General features: G+C 45.2%; 1 protein-coding gene across 2 annotated transcripts in view; it reads right to left on the bottom strand.

Annotated features, from left to right (window-relative positions):
• The window catches only part of ATL2 (atlastin GTPase 2), a 223,932-nt gene extending 214,770 nt beyond the window's left edge, over positions 1-9,162 (bottom strand). For both annotated transcript variants that reach the window (XM_082249141.1, XM_082249140.1), the window contains exon 1: positions 9,019-9,162. In XM_082249141.1, coding sequence (XP_082105267.1) covers positions 9,019-9,100 — 82 coding nt within the window. In that variant the 5' untranslated portion in view covers positions 9,101-9,162. The remainder of the gene's footprint in view (positions 1-9,018) is intronic.
• Between the last annotated feature and the right edge of the window lie 3,078 nt (positions 9,163-12,240).

The following is a 12,240-nucleotide window of genomic DNA, read 5'->3' on the forward strand; positions in this document are numbered from 1 at the left end:
AAAGTAAAAATTGTGTTTTTTTCAAAATTGACGCTCTTTTTTTGTTTATAACGCAAAATCTAAAAACCGCAGAGGTGATCAAATATCACCAAAAGAAAGCTCTATTTGTGGGAAAAAGGACATCAATTGTATTTGGGTACAGCTTCACACGACTGTGCAATTTCTCATTAATGACCAGGCCATTTTTTTGCGATTCGGCACTGCGTTACTTTAAGGGGGTAAAACCTTCCAGAGCTGAAGTGGTTAAACTCTGAAAGCTGTAAGAGAAAAATAAAAGCAGAGAAAAAAAAAATTGCAAAAATGGCCTGGCCAGCTAAGTTTAAAAGTGAAGCAGCGAATGGGGTTAAAGCTCTCGGTCATATGCCCCACAACTCAATGCTGCTGTAGACAAATGGCTACTTTGTTCACCATCCTCCCAATACATTTTATCAATATTCATAAGCTTTTAAAAAAAAAAAAAAAAAAAAAAAAAAGAAACCTTGACATCATGGATCCAACACACAAATGTTAACATATGCAAAGAGTAAAAAATTTGCACAATGCTCCTCCCTAAACTGAGGCGTTTCAGGATGACTGCTTTGAACGCTGCTCTAGTAAATGGAGCTAAAAACACCCCCACACGTATGGGATGGATCAGAATAGGGCTTTATTTGTGCCCACATGCACGAGATCTAAGTGTTTTTTACGGCTTGTTCAGATGTATACAGTATATATGAACACAGGTTCAAGTTAAGAATCAACAGCGCCACAGTACCTAGAGCTACGCAGGTCAGGATTGGCTTTGGGCACAGTCCTACCTTATTATTATACAGGATTTATATAGCGCCAACAGTTTGTGCAGCGCTTTACAAAGTGAGGGAAGACAGTACAGTTACAATGCAATTCAAAACAGGAGGAACTAGAGGGCCCTGCTCGTTAGAGCTTACAATCTACCTTAGGAAATTCTAACAATGCTTTTTTTCTGCTTGTGTCTATTTTCAGTGACAATTGTACCCATCATTTTTTGTAAAGATATCGCAAGGACGGAAAGGAAATAAAAAAAAAAACTTCAACAGGGTAACAAACAGAAATAAAATCTGGCAAATGGATCCTTTTGCTTTTCTATCCAAAACTGAAAAACTTGGCTGGAATTAGGCTTTAGCATTAACATTCCTTTCATTTCAAAACAGATCTGTTAACAGAAAAATATTTAGATGATGCTTGCCACACAGGTGTTCTACAGCATTCCTTTCCTGCAGCGAGTCATGCCATGTGTCCATACTCTAATCAATCTAGTTATGTATGCCTGCCATTTCCTTCACACCAACAAGCAGCACATGCCATTGGGAAGCACAGGGACAGCGAGTTTACAACCATGTATGGAAAAAGATGAACAAGTACCAAGCCTCATCCTTGCCTTTTCCTGGGCTGCAGGAAAGCCTTATTTTTTTGCATCCTAAGTACTGTATATCCTCAATGGTACCTGACAATATTCTACAGGGGTTACATTTGTTTTACTACAAACACTCACCGGGCACTTTTTTTTTTTTAGGTACACCTTGCTAGTACCGGGTTGGACCCGTTTTTGCCTTCAGAATGACCTTCATTCTTCATGGCATAGATTCAACAAGGCATTGGAAACATTCCTCAGAGATTTTGGTCCATATTGGCATGATAGCATTATGCAGTTGCTGCAGATTTATCGGCTGCACATTTATGATCCGAATCTCCCATTCCACCACATCCCAAAAGGTACTCTATTGGATTGAGATCTGGTGACTGTGGAGGCCACTGAAGTAGTGACCTCATTGTCATGTTCAAGAAACCAGTGGTGAGAGGATTTGAGCTTTGTGACATGGTGCATTATCCTGCTGGAAGAGCCATCAGAAGATGGGTACACTGTAGTCATAAAGGGATGGACATGGTCAGCAACAATACTCAGGTAGGCCATGGCGTTTAAACAATGCTCAATAGGTACTAAGGGGCCGAAAGTGTGCCAAGAAAATATCCCTCACACCATTTCACCACCACCACCACCAGCCATTTTTAGATGCACTGGAGCAGTATTAGGATTTCAAGATTGAAGGAAAAGAGTAATTGAGCTTGCAAAAGTATATAATATAATAAAAATGCGGCGTTCACCTTAGCCCAGCAGCAGTGTGCTAGGCTAGCTTGCTTCCGGGTTTTATTCTTGAGTGACAGGTTGTCATACTAACAGGGTGGAAACTTTCCATCCCCTTCATTGCTATGGCAACCCAAAAAACAATGTGTGCACTGCACTTTGTGATTTATGCGCTTGCGTGAGATCAGGAGGTGCATGCTGGGTAGCCAACAGCATCATATCCCAGAAGATACTAGTAGGCTTCACATGCCCTCAATGAAGATGGCAGTGCACTCGGAGGGAATAGGCAAGGTTAGTTTAGAGAAAAAAAAAAAGGGGGGGGGGAGCATATAGAAAGCCAACATTAAATATTAAAAAAGTTTATAATTTATTTAGGTACAAACATCATGGGGTATTTAACCGATTGCCGACCAGCCACCATAGTTTTACTGCGGCAGGTCGGCTATGTCCCTGCAAAACAACATACCTGTACATCGCTTTGCGGGATCGTTAGTGAGGGCGCGCACGCGCCGATTGGCCACAGGGGAGCCGCTCAGTGGGTCCGGCTGCTGGGCCCCCACGATCGCTCCCCATGGAGACAGAACGGCGGTCTGCCATTGGAAAACACGGCAGACCGCTGTTCTGTCAGTAATGAACACAGGGATCTTGTGTTCCTCCTATTTAGGAACACAGGTCTCTGTGTTCATTCAGCAAGCACCCCCTAGGGACACATTTAACCCTTTGATCACCCCTGGGTAAACCCTTTCCCTGCCAGTGTAATTAGTACAGTAACAGTGCATATTTTTTAGCACTGATTACAGTAGTAATGTCACTGGTCCCCCCAAAAGTGTCAAAAATGTCAGTTAGGTGTCTGATCTGTCCGCCGCAATAAAAAAAAAAATAAAAAAAAAAAATTACTGATCGCCGCCATTACTAGTAAAAAAAAATAAAAATTACAAATCTTGCCCCATAGTTTGTAGACGCGATAAACTTTTGCGCAAACCAATCAATATACACTTATTGGGATTTTTTTTTTTAATCAAAAATATGTAGCAGAATACATATTGGCCTAAAATGATGAAAAGAAAATGTAATTTTTTTTTTATTGGCAATGTTATATAGCAGAAAGTAAATAACTTTTTTTTGTTGTGGTTTATAGTGCAAAGAAAGAAAAAAAAAAAAAAAAAAAAAGGACATCAATTTTATTAGGGTACAGCGTCGCACGACCCCGCAATTGTCAGTTAAAGTAGCGCAGTGCCGTATCGCATAAAATGGCCTGCTCATTAAGGGGATAAAAATAAATAACCCAGCTGGATCTCCGCTTTAAATATGGTAAAACAGTTAGACAGCATGACAATTGAAGATCACTGACATTGTAGCTGCAGCTGTCACCCACATGTCTTTCAGGCGGACAAGTGCTACAAAGCTGTGTATATCAATCAGGGGAAGTAACTGGAAGTCATTCCAAAGACACAACACTCATGCATTTACCTCAGGCTCTCTTTCACACCAGCCTGCACGCTAAGGCCCCATTCATACAGGACGCACAATACCATAAGCCTGTGTGGATCCACGCAGGGATGCATGGGAGTTCCGTGCATCTCTGTACAGGCAGTCTTATTGATGTCTATTGAGACAACAGCTGCATGGACACAGCCGCTGTGTCCCAATATGTCATCTGCATGGGTGTGGGTCCCTGAACGCAGACAGAATACGTTCAGTGACCCACACCCACACAGATGTCATATTTAGACACAACAACTGTGTCTGTGCAGCCACTGTATCCCAATAGAAACCAATGGGACTGCCTACACAGGAATGCACAGGACACCTGTGCTGATATCACCATGAGGGTCAACACAGCCCTTCAGGAGCATACGTTATTGTACACCCCATGAGAACATGCCTAAGACGCTTGCGCGCATGTGTGCGTTGTGTAGAGGCGGTGTGATGCATTGTTACAACACATTGCACATTTATTTATTTACCTAAATTTATTGAAAGACCATCCTTCATACAAAACTATGCATGCCAGTGCAGCAGCATGTATTGCCATGCATTATCCTGTGTAAAAATGCAGACATGCCTTATTTTTTTGCAGGTCAATGCAGCATAATGATGTAAACTGGGCCCATAGAAGACAATTGTTTTGCAATGATTATGCAGCTTAATAGATATGGTGAGAAAAAGTCCCTAGTGTAACACTGGGGGTTTTAGCTGCATACCCAGGCTGCATAAATTTCTTTTACCTGTGCGACCAGATCCCTAAAGACTCTTCTGCAAGCTGTTCTGGCCAGCAGTCACAAGTATAATACATCAATCAATATCCCTGAACTGTACTTGAGGATGGAGAGGGCCACAACCCAGAATGGAGGAGTACACTGGAAGATCACTTTATTCCACATTCCCTAGAGTTTATCCAGCATTTTATGAATCTTTTACACTGGGTGGATCCGTTTGACGAAATCTGCTTGCTCGGAGGGGATTGATCCACTGATCCCCGCTAAGAAAGCTGATGAGAGGCGTGCTTATGCTCACTGCTGAGACGGACCTGTCAGAGTCTCGTTTTCCTCTATGGGGGGGGGGGGAAATGGATGAAAACGGACTGCCTGTCTGTTTTCACCCGATCCTCCAAATGGATGAAAAATAGGACCACCATCCACCTGGATTTTGCAGACAGGATTGGATAGCTACACTGTCGGTGCTCTGCACCTATTCCCTGCGCTCCGAGTGGTGCAATTCTCTATCCAGCTCAACTTGTAGATGAGAACAAATCATTCGGCAACCTTCTAATGCTTCAGCCTTGCAGCCCCTCACTAGACCAGGGTGGTCTGGGAACACTGTGAAACGACAAAGTAACAAACACAAGGGCGCACCGGCCTAGTGCATTATCCTTAAAGCAGGCTCTGAAGAAGAGGCGCTGCCTCGAAACGCGCAAGCCTGTACAGCTTCGGGGGACGATTGAATTCCAATATCGATGCTGAGGATCTTTTACCTTGTTTGATGTGCTTTTTATCAAGAACTCATTTGTGAGTATTTTTAATCCATTATTTTAATAAACCTGCTTTAAGGATAATGCACTAGGCCGGTGCGCCCTTGTGTTTGTCGTTTCACAGGATTGGATAGCGGTGGGGGTCAGCGGACATGCCGCCGCTGACATCCGCTGCTCCATAGGGGTGAACGAAGGGTCTGATCAGGTCCACCTGAAAAACTGACAGGTGGACCTGATCGGAAAGCCGTGTGAAAGGACCCTTAACCACTGCAGTGTTTGGAGGGGGGGGGGCATGGCAAGAGTAGATTTAGTCATTTTTGGAGTTGGGCTTTAAAGTGTGTGTGTATACACACACACACACACACACACACACACACACACACACACACACACAGGACTGTAGCTGCATTGGCTTTGTTTAAGGGTTTTGTGTCTTTATTTTTACCTACTGATCTCGTTGGTAAGATTCTTCCCGTCCAACAGTGACAACGCTCACTACATGTACATCTATGTAGGTTTAGAGATGTCACCCCAGGCTGCTTGCTTCCAATGTGGACTACAGGCTGATATGTTAAGTTCAGCACAAGTCTACAGACTAATCTTGTTCACAACGGCCCACCTGCCTAAATGGGTGCAAGCTTAAGTCCGATGTGTAGCTGCTGTGCTTGTACTGTTATAAAACAAGGAAAGGTTTGATATACTTAATATTCTTTTTCATTTTTGTTTACTTCATTGAAGTGTCACAAAACATTTCATTCATATCTATGCACCACAGCGGAGCAGTGGCATGTAGTACAGCGAGATGCGAAAAATGCAGCCTGTCTACATTTTAACGCAAGCACCATTGTAAGGACTCGGGTAAATTGTCTAGTTGAGCTGGTGCTGATCTGCACACTTGCAGGCTTAGCCCTAAGCAGCCTAGGGTGACAATTCTGCTCCTGCCTTGATGTACAGTCAATTAGGCCCCTTTCACACTTGCGGTTCAGATCCACCTGTCAGTTTTTCCAGGCAGATCTAAGCAGATTCCCCAATGCATCTCTATGGGGCATCGGATGTCAGCGGAGACATGTCCGCTGACATCTGATCCGATCCTGTCCGTCAAATCCGGACGGATGGAAACCCTATTTTCCATCAGTCTGGCAGATCGGATGAGAACAGAGACGGCCCTTTCTCATCTGATTCCCCCATAGAGAAGAACGGGACCTGACAGCTCTATCTCCGCACACAGCGCAGAGACAGAGCTGCCATCCGCCTGCTCAGCGGGGATCGGCGAATCGATCCCCCACGGGAGTCCGCCGATGGAGCGGCAAGTGTGAAAGGGGCCTTAATGTTGTCACTGCAGACCAGGAAGTGTCTTACTAACAGGATCACTATTAAACAAACAAAAAGCCTCAACTAGTGCGGTGTGAATGAGCCCCTAGTGGAAACGCTGGGAAATCTAGCTCCATGGAGTTTGTATGTTCTACCCTGGCCTGCATAGATTTCCTCTGTGTGACCGGTTCCCTGAAGCCTCTTCTGGTCAGCAGTCACAGGTACAGTACATCAATCAAGTACTATTCAGGGCCAATAGCCCTTGGGTCACCCAGAACTGCACTGATTTTATTGGTGCCCATTCACATCAATGCAACTTGGAGAAGGTACAGGTGCAACGAAATGCGATTTTGTGCCCCACAGACTTCAATAGAAATGCATCAAAATGGCTCCTACACGCATGTTGTAGTCAAATTCGGTGTGTTTTTCTCCCCCCCCCCCAACTAGTCTCCTCCTCCCATGTGTTCTTGTCATGCTGAAAAGATGCAGGTTGAGGGCAAGAAAGCGGACATTGATAATGAAGAACTGATAAGGCTGGTGCATTAACACCCACTTTTGCATGACACCTGTGACCCCAACATTTAAGGACCACTGCAAGTGGGAGAAAATCTGTCTGGACACTGCTCACATAATATACCCTCTCCGACAACTTTATTATTAGCTACACCATGTGGAGTAGGCCGGTGTCTGCATACCCATCCTCCTACTCCACGTCCACAGAGCGGACGACACCAACTAACTTCCCTGTGCATTCTTATCAATACCTTGTGAGTTATCTATACTGCTTGCTCAATAAAATGGTTTTATATTACACTTATGCTGGTCATATACTATACAAAAAAATAAAATGGCCGAAATTTGGCATTTTGGACCGCTCTTTAATTTTTCGGCCAGTTAAAGCGGAGTTCCGGGCACAGAAGTCATTTTTCACTGAACATACCCCCGGGACAGTCAGGGCTAGCACATTCCACAATGGCTAGCCTCTGATCTGTCCCGGTTCGCACTTACCTGCAAGAAGAAATACTTACTTATAAAATTTCTTCCACAGAGTTTCCATCTCTCTTGTGGGCAGCTGAAGCCGGCGCGGTCCTCTTCTGCGTCTTCTTCTCCCAGAATGCACCGCACCGGCCCCTCTCGTCACTTCCGGTGCGGCGCCGCATTCCTCCACAGCTTCTGGGCATGCCCAGAAGCTGTTTAGCAGGGGAATGCGGCGTCGCCCGGAAGTGACGAGCGGGGCCGGTGCCGTCGCATTGATTCCTGGGAGCGATGTCGTTCAGCTCCCAGGAATCATAGCGAGACAGGCAGTGACGGGTGAGCCGCGGCGCTGAGGGAGGAAGTGAAGACTAGGTGAGTATCTTCGATCTTCAATTACAAGGTGAGTGAATAAAAAAAAAAAAAATCTAACTATCCAATTCTGTTTCAGGTTAAGGGGAAGAAGCGGACGGGCACAAAAAAAAAAAAAAATATCGATTTTGTGCCCGGAACTCCGCTTTAATAGCAACAAATCGGTAGTCGGTTGTGACGTTTTTGAGCCAAAAAAAAAAAAAAAAAAAACACAAAGGAAAAAAAAGTTTGGAAATTTTCTGCCGAATGAACGATAAATTGAAAGTTTAATGTGTTTCTCGTCCAAACTATTTGCACTAGGCATATGTGACAAAAACTGATTCATTTATGTCCATCGAAGGATATATGGGTCATTACATAATGGCACGATCGTTTACTCTCACGGCCGAGTGTTCCTTTTTCCAAAATGAGTTTGGACGATTTTTCGTATAGCGTATGGCCAGCATTAGATGGCGCTGCTGGTTTCCCCTACCCCGATTTGAATGACACCTGTGCGGGTTCATGCAAAGACGTCTATTGAAATCGCCCCCCAAGTCGCCAAAAGTAGTTGCCTACTTTTGGAAATCGGTGCGGCGCCGCAAAAGCAGGCATGGCACCGATTGGGCCAGTGCATGTCAAATTGCGCCGATGTGAACAGGGGCTAAAAGATGACCACAAACATGAACAGAACATACAAACTCCATGTGGACAAGTGTAGGGGGGGATCAAAGCCAACAGACAGAGCTGGAAGGTAGGAGAGATCAGCAGCAATCTACAGTACAGTGTGATCCTCTGTAGCAGGAAAGAAGAAGTTTGCCATATGGACTAGCCCCCGAGCCGGGTGTGAAGGGGTGAATGGTACAGGCCAATCACAGCACCAGGCTCACATCTGTTATGATGCCCGCCCCTCCTCACAAGCCCACCCACTAGAGTACAGGCGAGGAGGAGGGGGTGACAGGTGTGAAGACGGGTCACATGGCCGGACTGTCAGGCACACCATAGGTCCCAGCCATTGTGTATCTTTATCATATATAGGTAGGCGCGCGGCTGTCACGTGACCTCCCGAGCTAATAAATGGCCCACATCGCTCCGCTGCCTCTAGCGCGCGCTCTTAACCCCTTTAGAACCGCAGCGGGTGCCCAGCTGACGTCACAAGCGCGCACAGATCTCCGCGTCCCAGTGCCCCCCAACATACACACAGCAGAGGTGAGGAGATACGGCCAAAGCAGCCCCTGACAGCTGCCTACCATGTCTCCGCCTGCCAGCGGGAACAATCCTCCATTCTGCCTTCTTCTATACAAAGCGCTCCTACCTGGCCCGTCAACGTGATTCATTTCCCGGCTTCTCTTCTCTTCGAGCCGAGTCCTATACCTCAGCGCTCCTCTCTCCGCCATCTTGGCTCTTGGTTTTGAAATTAGGCCCGCCCCCTCCCGTGACGTTTCACCCAGTCTCCGCAGTCCAGAGAAACGCTCCCGGGTCCTGGGACCGACCCATCTCTCGCTGGCTGGTTGTGCGCATGCGCCGTTCTGGCCGCTGAAAGGATTGTGTCCTCTGCTGTGTCTTGGCAGCTTCTTAGCTGGGTCATGGCATACTGGGTCACTATGCTCCCTACTCATTCTGAAGACTAGACCTCTTCAGTGCTCTGATGGTTCCACAGATAGGAGCCCTTTTTACAATCATCCATTGAAAAAAACATATATGCGTTCATATTTTTTTCCAACAAACAGAGCTTTCTTTTGGTGGTATTTGATCACCTGTGCGATTTTTTGATCATGCGCTATAAACAAAAAAAAGAGTGTAAATTTTGCAAAAATAACAATATTTTTCACTTTTTTTTATATGAAATTCCCCCCCAAAAAAATGTAAAAATCAAAATTTTTTTAACATTTTTGGCCAAATTTTATGCTACATATGTCTGGTAAAAAAAAACGCAAAAAGCGTATTTTGATTGGTTTGCGCAAAAGTTATCGCGTTTACTAACAAACGGAAAGATTTTTGTCATTTTTGGTGTTTTTTTTTTAACGAGTAATGGCGGTGATCTGCGTTTTTTTTTTTGCGGTGCTGCGACATTGCGGCGGACAGATCGGACCCTTGACTGACATTTTTGACACTTTTGGGGGTACCAGTGACATTACTACAGTAATCAATGCTATACATATGCACTGTTACTGTAAAAATGACACTGGCAGGGAAGGGGTTAACTGTATTGGACAGGGAGGGGTTAAGTGTGTCCCTAGGGGCGTTATTTCTAACTGTAGTGGGACATTGCTATTGGTGTAAAAACAGAGATCAACGGTTCTACATAGTAGAACCGTCTGATCTTCATTTTTACACAGGGGAGAATGACAGGCGGCTTGTTTACATAAGCCGCCCGCCTTTCTCCCGCTCTACCGACGATCATAGTGTGACTGGCGGACATCGGGTCCGCCGGTCACACGCCCGCACTCCTCCGTGAACGAGGCGGGCGCGGGCCGCTACTGGCTCAAAACCCGGTGACAGGCGAACAACGTAGACCTACGTCACTCTGCCTGGCCGGGGCTGACTGCCGCAGTAAATATATTGTGCGCAGTCGGCAACCGGTTAAAATCACCTTAAGAGCCGGTTCACATGTATGCAACGCGGTAACCCTGCGACTCCACTGTGGGTTCCCGATTCTCACTCAATTCCCAGCCAGTTCACACTGCAATATGGGAATCGCTGGGGGTGTCAATACAAAGTTAATGACACCCCCAGATCAATTCACCTGGAGTATGCTGTCCAGTTCTGGGCACCGGTCCTCAGGAAGGATGTGCTGGAACTGGAGAAAGTCCAGAGAAGGGCAACAAAAATAATTAGGGGAATGGAGGACATCAGCTATGAGGAAAGACTACAAGCACTGAACTTATTCTCTCTGAAGAAGAGGGGGGATATGATATCAATGTACAAATACTGTACTGGCGACCCTAGCATAAGGAACAAACTTTTTAGGGAACGGGAATACAATAAGACACGTGGCAACTCACTAAAACTAGAGGAAAGGCGGTTTAACCTTAAAATACGTAAGGGGTTCTTTACTGTCAGAGCAGTAAGGATGTGGAATTCTCTTCCACAAGCAGTGGTATCAGCAGGGAGCATCGATGGCTTCAAAAAACTATTAGATGGGCACCTTAAAGACCACAACATACAGGGGTACACAATGTACGGTTAACCGCAAACACACACACACACATCATAGGTTGAACTGGATGGACTGATGTCTTTTTTCAACCTCACAAACTATGTAACTAAGTATATGCATATCGCAGTGCGAACTGTCAGTTTGGACATGAATCGGATCGCATAGGTGTGAACATCCATGCGATCCGATTCTGGTGCATGCTCAAAAAAGGGTCCTGTGCGAGTTTGGTTCAAATGCGATGCAAATTCAGTTATACAATCTATGGCTGAATTTGAATCACAGGTTCACTGCAAATCAAATGCAATGTCTGTCATCGCATATGTTTGAACCAGCTCTTATTGTTGTAGTCTTCATAAAAGCAACTCCACAATACAAAAGTGATGGAAACAGTATAACCAGCTAACACATTTAATGCTCGGCACTAAGAGCCCTTTCATACTGAGTTTTTCAAGTGATTTGGCGTTAAAAAAAAGCTTAGGAAATATGCTTTCCATTAACCGGTTGCCGACCGCCGCAAGTACATATACTGTCTGCGGCGGTCAGCCCCGGCCAGGCAAAGTGACGTATGGGTACGTCACTAGTCTGGGAGCCAATAGCGGGCGAGCGCGCTCCTGCCTCAGCTCGTTCACGGACACCTCCGTGCATGTGACCGGCGGACCCGATGTCCGCAGGTCACTCGCGATCGTCTGCTGTGAAGGGAGAAAGGCAGGCGGCTAATGTAAACAAAGCCGCCTGTCATTCTCCCCTGTGTAAAACCACTGATCTAACGGTCCTGCTATGTAGGACCGTTGATCTGTGCTGTTACACACACAGCCACATCCCTGCACAGTTAGAAGCATGCCCCTAGGGACACACTTAACCCCTCCCTCTCCAATAAAGTTAACCCCTTCCCTGCCAGTGTCATTTTTACAGTAACAGTACATATGTATAGCACTGATTACTGTAGTAATGTCACTGGTACCCCCAAAAATGTCAGTCAAGGGTCCGATCTGTCCGCCGCAATGTCGCAGTCCCGCAAAAAAATTTGCAGATCGCCGCCATTACTCGTTAAAAAAAAAAACAACAAAAATCTTTCCCTTAGTTAGTAAACGCAATAACTTTTGCGCAAACCAATCAAAATACGCTTATTGTGATTTTTTTTTACCAAACATAGGTAGCAGAAAACAAATTGGCCAAAAATGTAAAAAAATTGTGATTTTTACTTTTTTTGGGGGGGGGGGGGGGGATTTTCATATAAAAAAAATGTGAAAAATATTGTTATTTTTGCAAAATTGTCGCTCTTTTTTTGATTATAGCGCATGATCAAAAAATCGCACAGGTGATCAAATACCACCAAAAGAAAGCTCTATTTGTGGGGAAAAAAAGGACGTCAAATTC

The sequence above is a fragment of the Pelophylax lessonae genome (assembly GCF_965119305.1).
Source record: "Pelophylax lessonae genome assembly, chromosome: 3".
Taxonomy (NCBI): Eukaryota; Metazoa; Chordata; class Amphibia; order Anura; family Ranidae; genus Pelophylax; species Pelophylax lessonae.